Source organism: Bison bison, unplaced genomic scaffold, assembly GCF_000754665.1.
Source record: "Bison bison bison isolate TAMUID 2011002044 unplaced genomic scaffold, Bison_UMD1.0 scf7180017847228, whole genome shotgun sequence".
Lineage (NCBI taxonomy): Eukaryota > Metazoa > Chordata > Mammalia > Artiodactyla > Bovidae > Bison > Bison bison.
In genome coordinates, this window is record NW_011477801.1 from 7,312 (window position 1) to 25,748 (window position 18,437).

Below are 18,437 nucleotides of genomic sequence, written 5' to 3' on the forward strand. Positions count from 1 at the left end.
CCTCATCAGAACTGATTCAAATGTATTCTTTTTAATGGCTGAGTAATACTCCATTGTGTATATGTACCACAGCTTTCTTATCCATTCATCTGCTGATGGACATCTAGGTTGCTTCCATGTCTTGGCTATTATAAACAGTGCTGCGATGAACATTGGGGTACACGTGTCTCTTTCCCTTCTGGTTTCCTCAGTGTGTATGCCCAGCAGTGGGATTGCTGGATCATAAGGCAGTTCTATTTCCAGTTTTTTAAGGAATGAGATTTGGTATTTTGTATACTTTTTCCCTCAAAATACATCCCATGGTGCAAATTGAAGGTTCAACTTATATCTGTCAATGAATGTTCACGCTTCTACCACTGCAGGCACCGCAGTGTTTCCAGGGCCTGGAGCTATGCCTTTGACAGCCTCACTGGGAAGAACCACATCTCTCAGGCATTACAGAGGGTTTTCTCTCAGTATATGCCTGCCTACCTGGCCACGTACCCAGACTTTTTGGCACTGGCCCTGGTGCTGCTGCTTATGGGTGAGACGGGGTCAGAGATAGGATGAGAAGAGCGGGATGTGGGATGGGGGGAACTGGGAACTTGGCTGCAGAAGGCTTGGGGCTCCAGACTAGTGGGGGAATTAGGACTGGAATGAAGGGTCTGAGATAAGAGAGGAAGGAAGACACAACACAGACTGTTGTTTCCCACCTTTGGCATTATCAGCAATTTGGGCTGGATCATTCTTTGGTGGGAGGGAGCTGTCCTGATCATTTTAGGGTTTGTTTTTAATCATTGTCAGATTTTGAATAGCATCCCTGCCCTTTGCTCACAGGATAATAATGACCCCCACAAACTGCAACAATCAGAATGTCTCCGGACATTGCCAAATGTCTCTTGGGAAACAAAATCACCCCCACCTGGCAATCTTTTACTTAGACTTGCAAATTCCTTTCTTGTCCTGAGACTGAAGATGTTTGTTTGAAATTCACACAAAATAAAATGAACCATTTTACTATATTCCCCCAGATGTATTGAGCTATTTTTGACGTACGATATTATATAATTTTAAGATGTAGAAAGAGATGATTTGATTGATGTGTTTGTTGTGAGATGATGGCCACAGTAAGAAATTAACCATCTGAAAGTGCACAGCTCAGTGTCACTTACCATGTTCACAATGTTGTACAACCGTCATCTCCCTCTGGTCCAAGCATTTTCATCACAACAGAAGGAAACCCCGTAACCACTGAGCAGTCTCTGTCTATCTCCCGCCTACACAAACTCAAGCCTCTGAAAACTACTAGTTTTCCTTCTGTGTCTGTGGATTTGGTTACTTTGGATGTTTCATAGTCCATCTTTCCACAGGAGTACTGATTCTGGGAGCTCGTCAGTCAGCCCTGGTTACTAAACTGTTCACAGGCATCAACATTTCGGTTCTCATCTTCATCATCGTCTCTGGCTTCATTAAGGGAGACCTGCACAACTGGAACCTCACAGAACAGGACTACAGATCGAACACATCTGGATGCAATGACACCTATAGGTTAGGAGGGTCCTCTTGTCCATAGTAATGCTTGTAGGGGTACACAGGGCTGAGACTATGATGGGGACTAAAGAGACCTGGGATAACAGATCCAGTGAAGGGGGACCTGGAGCCCAGGACTTAGTATTAACTAAGTGTCCTTATTATTATTAATACTAATAATCCTTAGTATTAACTAAGGATTCCAGTACAGATGGCTGACACACCTCAACTAAATTTTTTCCTCATTCCTTCTCTCACCATAGCTTGGGACCTCTGGGTTCTGGAGGGTTTCTGCCTTTTGGCTTTGAAGGGATTCTCCATGGAGCAGCAACATGTGTCTCTGCTTTTCTTGGTTTTGACATCATTGCCACTACAGGTAACAAGGTCACTGTGTGTCCCATGAGGGATGTGGGTACAGTGTGGGCTGCCCTTGGGCACAGGGGCTAGTAGTAGGTCAGTTAGCTTTTGGAGATGCAAGAAGATATTGATTTTTTGTTTTCACCCCGGTGCTTTTACTGACCTCCACCACTGTTGCAGGGGGAGGAGCCCTAAATCCTCTTTGTTCCATCCCCTTGAGCATCATGATCATGATCTTCATCTGCTTTCTGGCGTACTCTGGTGTCTCAGCGGTGCTCACCTTCATGGTGCCCTACTACCTGATTCACCCTGTGAGCCCCTTGCCGCATGCTTTTTTCCATGTTGGGTGGGACCCTGCCAGATATGTTGTGGCTGTTGGCACCCTCTGTGCTCTTTCATCCAAGTCACTGCCAAATTAAGAAGTATCTTAGCCCTAAGGATTGAGAGACAAGAGGGAAAGGCACGAAGACTAGGGAACAGTGTCCACGTCCTCACATGTGTTTCCATTTTCTCTTCTAGCCTAGTGGGTGTCTTGTTCCCTATGCCTCATGCGATCTACTCAATGGCAGATGACGGGCTCCTTTTCCGGGACTTGCCTGGATCTACACCCACACCCGTACCACTGTCAAAGCCACCTTGGTTTCTGGAATTCTTGCAGGTAAATAAGTAATGCTCATTTCTTCTTTGATCAGTTTTCTTAGCTTGGATATTCCCACTGGTTTCTCACTCTTTCTTCACTGTGTTTTTGCCCCAATTTTAGCGGTCATGGCATTACTCTTTGAGCTCAGTGACCTTGTGGAGCTCTCTTCAATTGGGACCCTGCTCGCTTACATCGTGGTGGCTTTTTCTGTTCTTGTTCTCAGGTGAGACCCCACGACACCTTGACTGGGGGTCCTGACATTGAGGGGATTGATGGGAAGGTAATTCTCTTCTGCCTTCATGCTGCCTTCTAAATTTTCTGCTATGGTTAAGCTGGGAAAGAGATGAACTAGACTGTCTGATGTTGGATGAATAGGGGCTACTATTAACACTGCCGTCATACCTCTAATTCAGATACCAGCCAGACCAGAACGTAAGCAAGAATGAGAAAGCAAAAAATGAAATTGAGATTTGTGAATGTGACACGAGTTCTTTGGACCCTGTACCAGAAGCAGGAACCTCATGGATTCTAAAGAGACTATGTGACCCTATCCACCCCCCCCACACACACCCAGAAATCTGGCCAGATTGTCTATGGATGTGCCTTCCTGCTTGGTGAGCAGTGGGATTTCTCTTTGGTAATTTTCTGAAATGGATGGTATGTGGAGGGAATGTGTCTTTTCTGTCAGCTGAGGTGTCTTGGAGATATGATGGCCCTTCCTGAGGTGGGCAGCCTGGGGAGGGGTGTGACCCGAGGTCCTGACATCTGTGTCTTCTGGGTCCAGCCTGTTCTCCTCCACCTTAACCCTTGCAGTTCTCCTGCTGATAATCCTGAGCCTGGTCCTGGACCAGTGGCCCAGCCAGGTGTTCTCTGGAGACCCCGTGCTCACAACAGTGGCTGTGCTGCTGCTGCTGCTCATCACTGGGGTCACGGTCATCATCTGGAGGCAGCCCCAGGACCCCTCTCCTCTTCCATTCAGGGTAGGTGACCCTATGTGTCCAAAGTGTCCACCTTGAGTGAATGAAGTCTGCGTGCTTCGAACCCTGAACATCATTTGCTGGACCAGGAATGAGGGCAGTTATTAAAACTAATGAACTCTTCCTTGATCCACACTCAGTGCTATACATACACTATCTCAGTAGGCACTGAACACACAGCCTGAATTGGACTGAACTTGTCCCACCCACATGGGGTAGGGTCTTTCAGATGTCTGGGCTGTGTTCAGGGATGAACTGACTCTGCCCACAGGTCCCTGCTCTGGCTGTCCTCCCACTGGTCAGCATCTTCATGAATGTTTACCTGACGATGCAGATGGCGTCTGGGACCTGGGCCCTATTTGGGGTCAGGAATGTGATTGGTAAGTGGTTTTCTTGGAAAATGAGACCCCTTAAGTGACTGAACCCAACCATCTCCCTGCTACCTCTCTCCTAAACTGTGTCAGATACCATAATAGGAGACCTACTGGGCATTTGTAAGTGAGGAGAGCACCTACTTTCCCTTCTCACTGTCTCATTTCCCTACTAGGATCTGTCACATACTTAGGATATGGGATCTGACACAGCTTGGAGAACAATGAGCCACAGCCACCAGCCTCCACCACCCAGAATCTGGACAAAAACATCCCTGGTGCTGGTTCATCTTAACCAAAGGACATCGATGTTGTGTGGAATCCCTCCATGCCCTGGAAGATCTGCTGGTTCAAAGGGTACTTTGAGCCTCTATGGGAGTGTGAATGTGGGATGTATTTAGAATCCTGTATACATTGCTCTTGCCTGGAAAATCCCATGGACGGAGAAGCCTGGTAGGCTGCAGTCCATGGGGTCGCTAAGAGTTGGACACGACTGAGTGACTTCACTTTCACTTTTCACTTTCATGCACTGGAGAAGGAAACGGCAACCCACTCCAGTGTTCTTGCCTGGAGAATCCCAGGGACGGGGGAGCCTGGAGGGTTGCCATCTGTGGGGTCACACAGAGTCAGACATGACTGAAGTGACTTAGCATAGCATAGCATAGCATACATTGCCAGTGGACACAATGACTTAAATGTTATACAGTTTTAAAGTAAACTTTTCAAAGCATAATATACATACAGAAAAGTCCATGTTTCATAAGCATACAGCAAGATGAATTTTCACACAGTCCAAAAAATGTAACCTGCAACCAACAGAAGAAATAAAATATTAACTGGCACATAAGAAGCATCGTGTGCCAATTTCCAGTAAAAACACAGAGATGGCAACATGGGGAAAAAACACAGGTAACTATATCTTGTGTCAAGAGTTGCACTTTATGTATTAGGACACAAATATGTTGGATGTAAAAGTAAGGTAAGAGATACATTGTGAAAACAGTAACCAAAAAAAGCTTGCACAGTCATATTAATATCCAAAGTAGACTTTAAGAAAAAGAAAATAAAGTGGATCATTTCATAATGATAGAGGGAAAAGGTTATTTTTATCTTTTTCCTTGGTGACCAAGATGTAGTATGACATTGGGTAAATAATCATTTTTCTTTACTTTTCTGTCACAGACTTTAGAGTTGCACAGTAGAGTTGAACAGATAAAGTTCTTAATTGAAAAACAGAAACAAAAATGAAACACCCTGCATTGCCAGAGGCAAGAGTAAGGGATGGGAAGTAATGGTTGGTTAATAAATGGTTACAGTCGAGAGGGACTAAAAGATAAGAAGTAAAACTGGAGGGACAATATAAAAAGCCGTTGCTGTAAGACAGAATGCTTGAAATTGAGATTATGGACATTGAAGATGTTGGTAATAACAGAGTATAGTGTTGTTTGTGGGAATGAACACCCGAAGTAGAGTGAAGGAGTGATGGAAGACACGATACTGAAATAAAAAGTTATTAGATGAATTAAAACCAGATGGAGGAGGATGAACAGAATTAGGAAAATCAGTATCTTGAAGGACCTAGTGAAATTACAGACTTAGGAAACAATGGAGACTGAAACTGTCAGGTGAGACTGTGATGGAAGAGGCTGACATCACCTGATTGCTGCTCTTCCCTTACTGCTGGGGGACAACCAGATACCCCGTGTTACCCAGTGTGCTGTAACAGGCAACACAGAACACCGCCCAGAACACAGCCCTGATGAAAAGTTGAGTCAGAAAGTCATCAAGCCTCTAGATCAGCCACCAGCTCATAGCAGACATGAGAGATAGACTCACATTTTAACTAAAAACATAATCAGCCAAACCAGAATATGGAGAGTTTTCCAAGAGAGAAAAGTGGTGCAGTTCCTGTAACAATTAAATGATATGACCCAAACTGGACATTAACTCATTAACTAAATGATATCACCCATACAGGCATATCTTGGAGATATTGCTGGTTTACTTCCAAACTTCCCCAATAAAGAGAATTGGCAATAAGAGGAAAATTTTTTTGTTTTCCAGTGTGTATAAAAGTTATGATCACACTACACTGTATTCTACTCAGTGTACACAGAATTCTGTCCAAAAAACAATGCATATGCCTTAATTTAAAAAAAAAAGTTTTTGCCAAAATAATACTAAGCATCTATTGACAACATAAAGTAGCTATAAACCTTCAATTTGTAAAAATGCAGTATTTGCAAACCATAATAAAGCCAGGTGTGCCTGTACATTTGCCTGTGTCTATGCATATTAAAATACGTATATGTTGGGACTTCTCTGGTGGTCCAGTGGTTAAGACTGTGTTTCCACTGCAGGGAGCACAGGTTCAATCTAGGGAGCACAGGTCAGGGAACTAAGATCCCACATGCTGCACAGCACGACCAGAAAAATAAAAATAAAATGAAATATGTACTGTATAATTAATACACATATAATATATACATAAAATATATATTATATATATTTCATAAGGTTTATTGTGTATCTGAATTTCACTTTTCACTCTATCTAGGTGTCTTTTAATTCTATTTGCTAAATCTCTCACCCCTGTTCTCTGCTTATGCTCTCTGCATTCTTATCTCTTCTTGTAACATTAGTGACACAAGGTAGGACCTCTTCTAATGGCCTTCTTTAAGCTTAATTATGTCTTTAAGGTGCTATCACCAAATACAGTCATATTCTAAGGTCCTCAGAGTCTGGACATCACATATGAATTTGAGAGCAAGGAGACACAGTCAGCCCACAAAATATTTGACTACCATTTTCTTCCCAGTAGCCAAACCAGTGTCTTGAAAACAGTGAGTGTCAGTATTATTAGATGACATATACAATGAAAGAATGTCATGTATATGTAATGTTTCAAGTATCCCAAGATGGAGAAAATTTTATTTACAAGATGCTATCAAAGGGAGTGTGCAATATTTGCTTGGGAAAAAATATTTAGTTAAACTACTTGGGATGGAAAATGAGTCTTTAAAGCCACGTCTAATCTATGAGTGGTTCTGGCCAGATCATTTTGCAGGAGAAACAAAATACAGGGAAAAATTGGGAAGGGGAAAGGAAGGTGGTGAAGGGGTTCTGTAAGGTGAGAATGTCTTCCCTTGATCTGGACTCTCACTTTTGTATGAAAATCATGAAGTGACGGGTGTAGGTCTCATGGTAAGTTATAAAGGAGTTTTTAAAATTATTCTTATTGGCTGAATTGGTTAACGCTGCAGTCCCTAACCTTTTTGGCACCCGGGACCAGTTTCATGGAAGACAGTTTTCCCTTGGGAGAGGATGGTTTGGAGATGACTCAAGCGGATTACACTAACTATGCACTTTATTTCTGTTATTATTACATTGCGATATACAAGGAAATAATTACACAATTTGCCATAAGGCAGAATCAGTGGGAGTCCTGAGCTTGTCTTCCTGCAACTAGACGGTCCCATCTAGGGCTGATGGGAGACAGTGACACCCTAGTGTGTTGCTTATGTCCGGCTACTCCATAATCTCATTTTGATTGTTGTCACTGCTGAAAACTCTGCTTCCCAAAGATAGGATGTTGGAAATGGAAGCAGACTTTTCTCGGTGCGTTTGCAGCAATCTCAGGATATTCCACTTTGACTTTAACCCAGAACATATGGAAATTTGAAGTTGTCTCAAACATACTTTTAAGGGCACCATCATCTGTGATCTCAAGCAGTTGATCCTCTTCTAGCATGGACAAAGTCGATTCACCTGGCTTACTCACAGATGAGTCACAGATCCATTCCTTCCCGGTTCAGAGGTCTTCTGTGGTTGGGAGATAATGCTCAAACTCTTGAAAGCTGACATGGGTGATCGTGCACCAGCTGGAAGAAAGAAGGTCCTGGCTCAGTCTCTTTCAAAACCTCTGCTAATGTTTGAAACATGTCAAAAACCCCAATGCTCACTAGTCTCCCCTGTAATTCCAGTTTGGCTTTGAATGCAGCCACTTTACCTGCCTACTTCAACACACTTGTCATTCTCAGAAGTGACAGATTGAGTTTATTAAGCAGGTTGAGTATGTGACACAAGTAAGGAAGTTTTGCGACCCATTCTGTGACACTGAAATGTGTTAGCAGTGGTGACTGATTTTCTTAAAAAAATCTCTGGAGCAGCTCTCATAACTCAGAAATGCTGGCCTGTGATCTACCTTTAGCTTTCTCATTTCTGTGTATAAAAGAAGACGTGTGCTCTGTATGCATCTCCTCACAGAACCGTGTGAATAGATGTGAGTTAAGGGCATGAACATCAATTCGTTGATAATTTTAATCACATCCTGCAATACGTTGTTAAGTTCAGGTGACGTTCTCTGGCTCGTCAGCATTTCTCTATGGAGGATACAGTGCAAAGATCTACATTCAGAAGCGACCTCTTTGACCCAAGTAATGAAACCAGAAATCGGTCCAGTCACGGCAGCTGCTCTGCCTGTGCATATATTAATACAAAATGACCAATTCAGTTTTCCTGATCTGTAAACATTCAAAGATTTGAGTAATTTTGCAACCATGGAGTTGGTTGGCAACAAAAGTGCACATAACATATCCTCATGCACATCTTCCTGAAAAATAAATTGCCCATAAACAAGCGTTTTGCCTTGTTATCAACATCGGTAGACTTGTCAACCAGGACTGCGTACCACAGCGACTTATTAATCCTCTCTAACAATTGTGCCTTGATAGTCTCTGCTGTTTCATCCATTCATCTTCTTATGGTGCCAGCCAAAAGAGGAACATGTGCCACCTTTTGAACTGCAGCCTCTCCTAAAAGTTCACAACAAATGCCCTTAACAGCTTGTGCTTGTGCTCAATTGTGTCCTACTCTTTTGCCACCCCATGGACCATAGCCCTCCGGGCTCCTCTGTCCATGGAATTTGCCAGGCAAGAAACCTGGAGTGGGTTGCCATTTCCTTCTCCAAGGGATCTTCCTGACCCAGGGATCAAACCCTTATCTCCTGCATTAACGGGTGGATTCTTTACCGCTGAGCCATCAGAGAAGCTCCATCCTTAGCAGCAGACAGGATTCACCATTGCTTAAGGGCTTCTTAGCTTTAGCAATGCAGTTAGCCACCAACAATGATGCTCTCAGTGTGGACATATTTAATGAAGTGGTGGGCTTCAATAATTGCTTTTGTTGTTCATGGTTGTTTTTTTTTTTTCTTTTGAAAAACTCCAAAGGCTTATCTTTTAATGTAGAGTGCTTAGTTTCCATGTGGTGAAGCAGTTTTGAAGCTTTCATGGCTTTGTTGGAGAGGACTATTATACAAAAAGGACTTGGAGAATGTGAATCACCTGTTGCAATAAACCCATAATTTGAGTAGGACTCTTGGCATTTTATCTTAAATGCAGCTTTCTTTTTGTTGACAGTCTTATCATGCTGTCCCATCATTGGGTCGGTCATTCTCCCTTTTCAAAGAAGCTCTCCAGCAATGTTTGTTTATAACTCATTTTGGCTAGTGTTAGCTTGTGGACTTACCTAAACTGTGACAACTGTAAAACAAGTGCATAGTTCAGGAAAGAGGCATGGATGGAAGTGGTAAATAAAATAATGGGCAGGCCATGTGCAGACTAAAGTAAGTGTTGAGATCTGACTTAAAGCCTGCCACCAGATGCAGGTTAATTGTTACTTGCTACTCTCTGACAGAGTTTCGAGATGAGTATGCAAGCAATTGATTTCTTACGTTATCTGTGCAGTCAAGCCTCTCTACTAATGATAAACTGTATTTACAGCCGCTCCCCAGTGCTAGGATCACCACCTCAGCTCCACCTCAGGTGATCAGCCATTAGATTCTCATAAGTAGCATGCAACCTAGGTCCCTCACAAGCACAGCTCACAGTAGTATTTGTGCTCCTATAAGAACCTAATGCTGCTGCTAATCTGACAGGAGGTGGAGCTCAGGCAGCAATTTGAGTGGTGGGGAGCAGCTGTAAATACAGACAATGCCTTGCTTGCTGGCCTGCCACTCACCTCCTGTTGTGCTCCTCAATTCCAAACAGGCTGTTAGTGATCTATGGTCAGGGGTATGGGGACTCCTGTCCTAAATGATTAAAGTTACAGGCTTGTTGGAAAAAACAAATGGGTTTCTTTAGGAAAGAAAGACAGGTTGAGACAACAAACAGGAGATGAAAAACCTTGTAATAATGTTGGTCTTTGCAGATGTCAATAGTCTTTCCCCCTTCTTCAGGCTATGAAACTCCAGGAGAGGGGAATTAGCGTCATAGGTTTACTCACCTTTATCTTCTTAGGAGTGGCCCTTCCCCAAGCAGGGAGTTTCTTACAGCCTGATTTCCCAGAATTTTCTGCTTTCAGTCAGATAAAGAAAGTTAAGAGAAGGCTTCTTTCTGTAACTGTTGCACCTCAGACATTTTCCTTTAAAATACTCTTCCCACCAACTCTAGGGATTTGAGTGGGTCCCCACACAGCCAACTAAAACTTTTCAGAATAGGTTAAGTCTTCCCTGGTGGCTCAGACAGTAGAGAATCAGCCTACAATGCCAGAGACCCGGGTTCGACCCCTGAATGGAGATGATCCCGCGAAGCAGCAAAGAGCGACCCACTCCAGTATTCTTGACTGGAGAATCCCATGAGCAGAGGAGCCTGGTGGGCTACAGTCTACAGGGTCATGAAGAGTCAGACTCGACTGAATGACTAAGTCACTTCATTCCATCTTGTGTGCTTGGTTTTTCAAAAGCTAATGAGCCAATTAGTACATTTAGATCCCATGTTGCTGGTTTGTGTCCACTAATTTTGCATTTGGGTCATTTGATACACATCATAATTTTGTCAACCCTTCACCAGTGGCCCCTTCACTGCACAACTCCCCTTCCCTTTCCTGGGTTTTTCTTTCCTTGGGAAAAGTAGTGCTCCTTATTTCTAACATCCAGTTTCCCTTCCCTGTCTTCGTGATCAGCTCTTCCAGCAAACAGAGAACCTTGAAGAAGAGGATCAAGTCCCACTCCCCTTTATCTTCCTTCTTCCATCCTTTAGTACAAGGCTGGATGCAGGCACCATGCTTGTTAAATGCTTCCATTGCTTGAATTAACACCAGAGATTTTAAGCTCCCCTTCTCCTGGCACCCAGCAGGGCTTAGGGATTCCCCACACTGGAGTGTCTCAGGCCACAGGCAGACTGTGCAAAGTCAAGTAGAAACACTGGAAGGGAGGAGGGTTGTGAGTGGGGTCCCTGGTTTTACAGCCCCTAGTTTTCAGGTTTTTTTTTTTTTTGATGGTTCTTCTTGTTCATTTTTTTTTATTTATTATTTTATTGAAGAATAATTGCTTTACAGAATTTTGCTACTTTTTGCCAAACCTCAACATGAATCAGCCATAGGTATACATATTTCCCCTCCCTCTTGACTTTCCCTCCCATCTCCCTCCCCATCTCACCCCTTTAGGTTGACACAGAGCCCCTGTTTGAGTTTCCTGAGCCGTACAGCAAATTCCCGTTGACTATCTGTTTTACATATGGTAATGTAGGTTTCCATGTTACTCTCTCCATACATCTCACCCTCTCCTCCCCTCTCCCCATGTCCATAAGTCTATTCTCTATGTCTGTTTCTCCATTGCTGCCCTGTAAATAAATTCTTCAGTATTGTTTTTCTAGATTCCATATATATGTTTTAGAATACAGTATTTATCTTTCTCTTTCTGACTCACTTCACTCTTTATAATAGGTTCTAGGTTCATCCACCTCATGAGAACTGATTCAAATGTGTTCCTTTTTGTGGCTGAGTAATATTCCATTGTGTATATGTACCACAACTTCTTTATCCATTCATCTGTGGGTGGGCATCTAGGTTGCTTCCATGTTCTAGTTATTGTAAATTGTGCTGCAATGAACAATGGGATACATGTATCTTTTTCAACCCTGGTTTCCTCAGGGTAATATGCCTAGCAGTGGGAGTGCTGGTTCATATGGTGGTTTTGGAGAAGGTAATGGCACCCCACTCCAGTACTCTCGCCTAGAAAATCCCATGGACCGAGGAGCCTGGTGGGCTGCAGTCCATGGGGTCATGAAGAATCGGACATGACTGAGCAACTTCACTTTTACTTTTCACTTTCATGCACTGGAGAAGGAAAAGACAATCCACTCCAGTGTTCTTGCCTGGAGAATCCCAGGGATGGGAGAGCCTGGTGGGCTGCCGTCTATGGGGTCACACAGAGTCAGACATGACTGAAATGACTTAACAGCATGGTGGTTTTACTCCTAGTTTTTTAAGGAATCTCCACACCGTCTTCCACAGTAGCTGTATCAATTTACATTCCCACCAACAGTGCAAGAGCATTCCCTTTTCTCCACAACAGAGTTCTTGATGATCGAATAAACTTGTGTTCACGGAAACAATCAATAAAAAAAAAAATCTACTTAGAAATAGAAAAAGTTTTATTTGAGCCAAACTGAGCACTACAGTGAGGCAGGCAGCCTCTCTGAGAGCTCTGAGGAACTGCTCTGCTGAAGCGTGGTTTCCAGCACAGTCTTATGCCTCACGCAAACAGAGCTCACACATCAACATGACAGAGTACATTCCTCCAAAGTTTCAAAAGAGACAGACTTAGCACATAGACATCGAGACAGCAGGACCCTGGTGTCTGGGAAGGGAACATTATCTCCCAGGGAGTGTTAACATGGATGCCATGAGAAGGGAGTTACCCATCCTTATCTTCAAAACAGACATTCTTTACCTCATTGGTTAAAGCAGATGAGCTGTGAGGGTTAGACAGGCTGTCTTAGTTTACACAAAGTTCAAGATGAACCATGTATAAGCCAAAATGACTTCCCCATACCTCAATATGTGAATGTTTTCTCTGTCACAAACAGGTAAAAACCTTAGAATCGTGTTATCTGGCATTCTACTTCTGAAGATATACCCAGAAGAATTGAAAGCACACTCTGGCAGAGATATTTGTACATTCATATTCACAGCAGAATTATTCATAATAACTAAAGCCTGAGAGCAACTCAAGTGCCCATTGATCAAGAAATAGTTAAGCCAATGTGGTATGTATAAATAACAGAGTATTATTCAGCATTACTAAAGGAGGGAATTCCAACATATGCTATAACATGGATGAAACTTGTGGACATTTTGCTAAGTGAAATAAGCCTGGCAAGAAATAACAAGTATTGAGTGCTTCCATTTAAATGAAGTACCTAGAGTGTTCAGATTCATAGAGACAGAAAGTAGAATGGTGATTGCCAGGAACTGTGGAGGAGAAAGGGAGAATTGTTGAATGAGTACAGAGTTGAAGTTTTGCAAGATGAAAAAGTTCTGGAGTTTGGTTGTACAAAATATGAATGTGCCTAACATTACTGAACTGGACACTTAAAAATGGTTAATTTTGTAAATTTTATAGCAATAGAAAAACCTCTCAGAACCTCCCCTGAGGGTAACCACAGAAGAGTCAGGGCTGATAGCTACACCACAGATGCCCCCCGCCCGCCCAGCCCCATCTCCACCCCAACAACCCAGGGGTGAGGACTGTCTTCTGTGCTCAGAACTCCCCGCTTTGGTATTTAGATATGTCTCAGCTTCAGCCCTGCACACCTTAACCTCAGCCTCACTGACTGACCCAGTGCTCCAGGCTCTGCTCCAAGGATCCAGTAAGTCTCAGGTCACCCTCTTCTGTAGGAGAATGGACACAGAGTTCACATCCTCCCAAAGAGACCTGTGCAACCTCAGAGTGCAGGGGAGTCAGCCTGGCTTCAGCCTGAGGGTGGAGAGACCCATTTTCCAGATGAAAGCAGGAGCTGGGACCTCTTGTGTTTGTGAGAGAAGAGGTTGGGGTGGGAGAGATTGGATCAAATCTGGAGGTTGAGACTCCTTTCAGACCAGCTTTCAAACAATATTAAAGATTCCCCTTATACAGGGTTTATGATATGTAGACCATTGATGTCAGTCTCCTATATATTGTTGGCCTCCGTATCTGCAGGCTCCTCCTCTGTGGATGTGGGGACAATGTAAGGGACTCAAGAATCCTCAGATTTTGATTACCACAGAGATGATTGTATGGGGATTTATATTAAATTATCATGAGGCTTTCTACAACCAGCAACTCTGTGAAGCTGGCTCTATTATTTATCATTGGCAGCAACTTTTTTTAATAGTGGTAAAGTACACATGACATAAAATTGCCATCTTAAGCATTTTTAAGTGTCCAATTCTGTAATGTGGAACATTTTGATATGACATCTTTTGCTCCCCTCAATCCTTTTACACTTTCAGTAAATTTAAAAGACATTAATGATTTTATTCATGTTTGTAGAAACCAAAGCTCAGAAATCAGAACTTACTTGATGTGTTATTTTGCCTCCTGCTTCCTATAACTCCATTACTCGAAGAATTATACTTTCATGGCCAAGGAGAGATAGATATTATTGATGGCTTTGTGGCTTGTTTTCTCTGCAGACTGTAACCTCCTCAACTATGTCTAGGATGCTGCGTCAGTATGTTGACCAATTTGGTGAAAAGCTGGTCTGCAGGCATCCACTGGAGCTCAGGGCAGAAAGACCCAGAGCTTATCTTAACACCCTTGACCTAGTGGCCTTGGGTGTGGGCAGTACCCCTGGAGCTGGCGTGTACATCCTGACTGGTTAATTGGCCAAAGTGAGAGCTGGACCAGCGACCGTCATCTGCTTCCTGGTAGCTGCCCTGTCCTGTGTGATGTCTAGTCTCTGCTTTGCTGAGTTTGGAGCCTGGGTACCACACTCTGGTACTGCGTATCTCTACATCTATGTCACTGTGGGACATTGTGTGCCTTCATCATTGGCTGGACCCTCATCCTGTCCTATGTCTTGGTGAGATGGTGGGGAGGGGGAAGGTGCGTAGCTTAAGATCAGGAGATAGGAGGTGGGGTTTAGGTCTTCACCCATTCATGAGAACTTTACTATTAACCTTGTGGGGTGAAGTGGATAATAGTGGCAGGAAAATTCCAAAATGTCATTCTACTGAGCTCTATCTTGTTTTTCTTAAATGATGGACCAGGAACCCAGAGGAAAGAGAACTGTAGGGAGTGGGTGAGAAGGGAGGCGTGTCCAACAAGCTCATCCCTTTACCGTATTGAAGTCTTTGCTCAGCTGCTGGATTCATGGGATTTTCCTTTACATGTGGATTTAAAATTTCAACCCTCACCTTCCAGCCCTTCTGACCCCAAATTTCTGTTACATTTTTCCATGTGACATTGATCTCCTAGAATATTAATTAGTTGACTTATTTTGTGGATCATCTGGCTCTGCCCTCCCCAACCCATGAAAAGAGACTCTTTGAGATTAAGTATTTTGCTTGGAGTCCCCTCCCCTCAAAATATATCCCGTATTAGAAACCGATTTATGTTTGTCAATGAATATTCCTTCTTCTGTTGCTGCAGCCACCGCCTGTGTGTCCAGGGCCTGGAGCTATGTCTTTGACAACCTGATTGGGAACCACATCTCTCAGGTGTTACAGGAAACTTTCTCCCTGCAAGTGCCCTACTTCTTGGCCAGGTATCCAGATTTTTTTGCCCTGGGCCTAGTACTGCTGTTAATAGGTGAGAAGGAGTCCATGATAGGATGTGGAAAGTGGGGTATTGAGGGGAAGCTGTGGTGGGAAAGCCTTGGGATGGAAGAATGGTGGGGGATTAGGACTGAAAAGAAGCATCTGGGATATGAGAAACAGGAAGGCAAGACACAGACCATTCTTTCCCATTCTTGGTATTATTGACAATTTGGACTAGATTATTCATAGATTTAGAGGTGTGCATTTCAGATTTTTAAAATAATCTTTGTTGGGTATTTAGTAGCATCTCTGGGAACATTAGAATATTTCCAGACATTGCCACATGTCATATGGTGGACAAATCACCCCAACTGAGAATCATTTACTTAGACCATAATTTTATTCTCTGTACTGATACCAAAGATGTGATTGTTGTTGTTTTTTTAAATAAAAATATCTATTAAAATTTTATTTATTTATTCGGCTGCAATGGTAATTAGTTGTGGCACACAGACTCTCTGTGGCACACGGGCTCACAAAGTGCATGGGCTCAGTAGTTGGGACTCGAAGGCTTGGCTGCTTCCAGGCATGTGGGATATCAGTTCCCTGACAAGGGACTGAACCCACGGATTGCATTGCAAGGCGAATTCTTAAACACTAGGCCAAAAGAGAAGTCCCCAAAGATGTGTTTTTAATTGAGAGGAGATTAAAATAACATAAAATAAAACATTTTATTATTTTCCCCAGCTTTATTGAGATGCAAATACAACACAGTATAAATTTAAGGTGTACATGAGATGCTTTGGTAGAAGTTTATATTACGAGAGGGTTGCCACAGTCAGAAATTGACCATCTGAAAGTGTACAATTCAGCGGGAGTTAGTACATTCATAATGCTGTGTAACCATCACCTCCATCTGGTTCCAAACATTTTCACCACCCCAAAGGACACATTGCACCCACTGAGCAGTTACTGTCCATCGGCCCATCACCACCAGTGCCCTAACTCCCAGATACCACTAGACTGCCTTCCGTATCTATGGGCTTAGTATTTTATATGCTTCATGTTCCATCTTTCCTGCAGGACTGCAGGTTCTGGGAGCTCGTGAGTCAGCCCTGGTTAATAAAGTGTTCACAGGCATCAACATTCTGGTTCTCATCTTCATCATCCTCTCTGGCTTCATTAAGGGAGACCTGCACAACTGGAAGCTCACAGAACAGGACTACACATTGAACACGTCTGGATCCAGTGACACCTCCAGGTTAGGAGGGTTCTCTTGGTCATAGCAACGCTTGTGGGAGTGCTGATACGGGAATATGGTGGAGACTAGAGATAAATGGGCTGATGGATCCAGGTGACAAGGGTACTGGGGCCTGGGACTTGTGGTACTAAGGGAGGAGTCCAGTAGAGATGGCTGAACTCACCTCACCCACCTTCTCCTTCATTCCTTATTTCACTGTAGCTTGGGTCCTCTGGGTTCTGGAGGGTTTGTACCCTTTGATTATGAAGGGATTCTCCAAGGAGCAGCTACATGTTTCTATGCATTTCTTGGCTTTGATTCCATTGCTACTAGAGGTAACATGGTCATTGTGTGTCTCATCAGGGGTGTGGGCACAGCTTGGGCTGCCCTTGGGTGTAAGGGTCGGTAGAAGGTTAGACTATATTTGTATGTCAAGAGGGAATTTGATTCTGTGATTTCACCTCAGTGTGTTTTCCTGACCCAGAACTTCCACTCTCCCTGCAGGGGAAGAAGCTCTAAATTCTGATCGTTCCATCCCCTCGGGCATCATGATCACGCTCTTCATCTGTTTTTTGGCATATTTTGGTGTCTTGGCATCACTCACCCTCATGGTGCCCTACTACCTGATTCATCCTGACAGCCCCTTTCCACAGGCTTTTCTCCACGTTGGCTGGGATGCTGCCAGATATGTTGTAATCATTGGCGCCCTCTGTGCTCTTACATCCAGGTCAGTGTCTTGGTTTTCTCCCCGTCTACTGTCAGATGCTCCAGTATCCCAGCCCTTGGGATTGAGAGACAAGAGGGAAGGGCACCTTGCCCCATGTAGACTAGGGAGCAGATGCCCTGGTCTCTCCTGTTTCTTCATGTCCTCACATGTGTCCCCATTTCCTCTCCCAGCCTCCTGGGTATCATGTTCACCATGCCTCGACTGATCTGTGCAATGGCAGAGGACGGGCTCCTTTTCCGGGGACTTGCCTGGATCCATGATTGCACAGGCACCCCCGTCATGGCCATCATGGCTTCTGGGAACCTTGCAGGTGAATAAACAAAACCCACTCCGTCTTTGGTCAACTTCCTTATCTTGCATATGTCCAGTGGTTTCTCACTGTCTCTCCCACCTTGTTCCTGCCCTCATTCTAGGGATCCTGGCATTACTTTTTGAGTTCAGGGATCTTGTGGACCTTGTGTCAATCGGGACCCTGCTTGTTTACTCCCTAGTGGCTCTTTCTGGTCTTGTCCTCAGGTGAGACTCCACTACATCTTGACTGGGGGCCATGGACTCATGGGGATTGATGGGGAGGTAATCTTCTGCCTTCATGCTGTCTTCTAAATGTCCTGCTCTGCTTAATGCAAGACTGATGTGGAATAGGCTGTGTGATGTTGGATGAATAGGGGCTGCTGTTAATATTGCTTTAATACCTCTAATTAAGATACCAGCAAGATCAGAATTTAAGCAAGCAGGAGAAAACAGAGGAGAAAATTGAGATGAAGCCTGATATTGAAGGAAGTCCTTTGGAATCCGTACCTGAAGGAGGAACCTCAAACATTCTGAAGAGTCTGTGTGACCCTATCAACACCATCCCCACCCAGAAATCTGGCCAGATTGTCTATGGATGTGCCTTCCTACTTGGTGAGCAGTGGGATTTCTCTCTGGTTATACTCTGAAACTGACAAGATAGAGTGGGATTCTGTGTCTTTGTTAGCTGAGGAGGAATCTTGGAGATATGATGGCCCTTCCTGCTGTGGGCAACCTGGGGAGGGGTGTGACCCAAGGTCCTGACATCTTTGTCTTCTGGGTCCAACCTGTTCTTCTCCTTGACCCT

General features: G+C 43.8%; 1 protein-coding gene and 1 pseudogene across 1 annotated transcript; both read left to right on the forward strand.

Annotated features, from left to right (window-relative positions):
* Nucleotides 1-4,149, forward strand: part of LOC104990225 — a 6,793-nt pseudogene extending 2,644 nt beyond the window's left edge.
* A 10,187-nt stretch (nt 4,150-14,336) lies between these two features.
* On the forward strand, nt 14,337-18,244 carry LOC104990234 (cationic amino acid transporter 3-like; the record flags this gene model as incomplete). The annotated part of the gene is given in 9 exon segments (XM_010842231.1): nt 14,337-14,646; nt 14,649-14,703; nt 15,272-15,426; nt 16,458-16,635; nt 16,837-16,949; nt 17,119-17,341; nt 17,512-17,651; nt 17,755-17,857; nt 18,045-18,244. Coding segments are annotated over 9 exon segments (1,477 nt in total), but the record flags the coding sequence as incomplete, so codon positions are not given.
* Between the last annotated feature and the right edge of the window lie 193 nt (nt 18,245-18,437).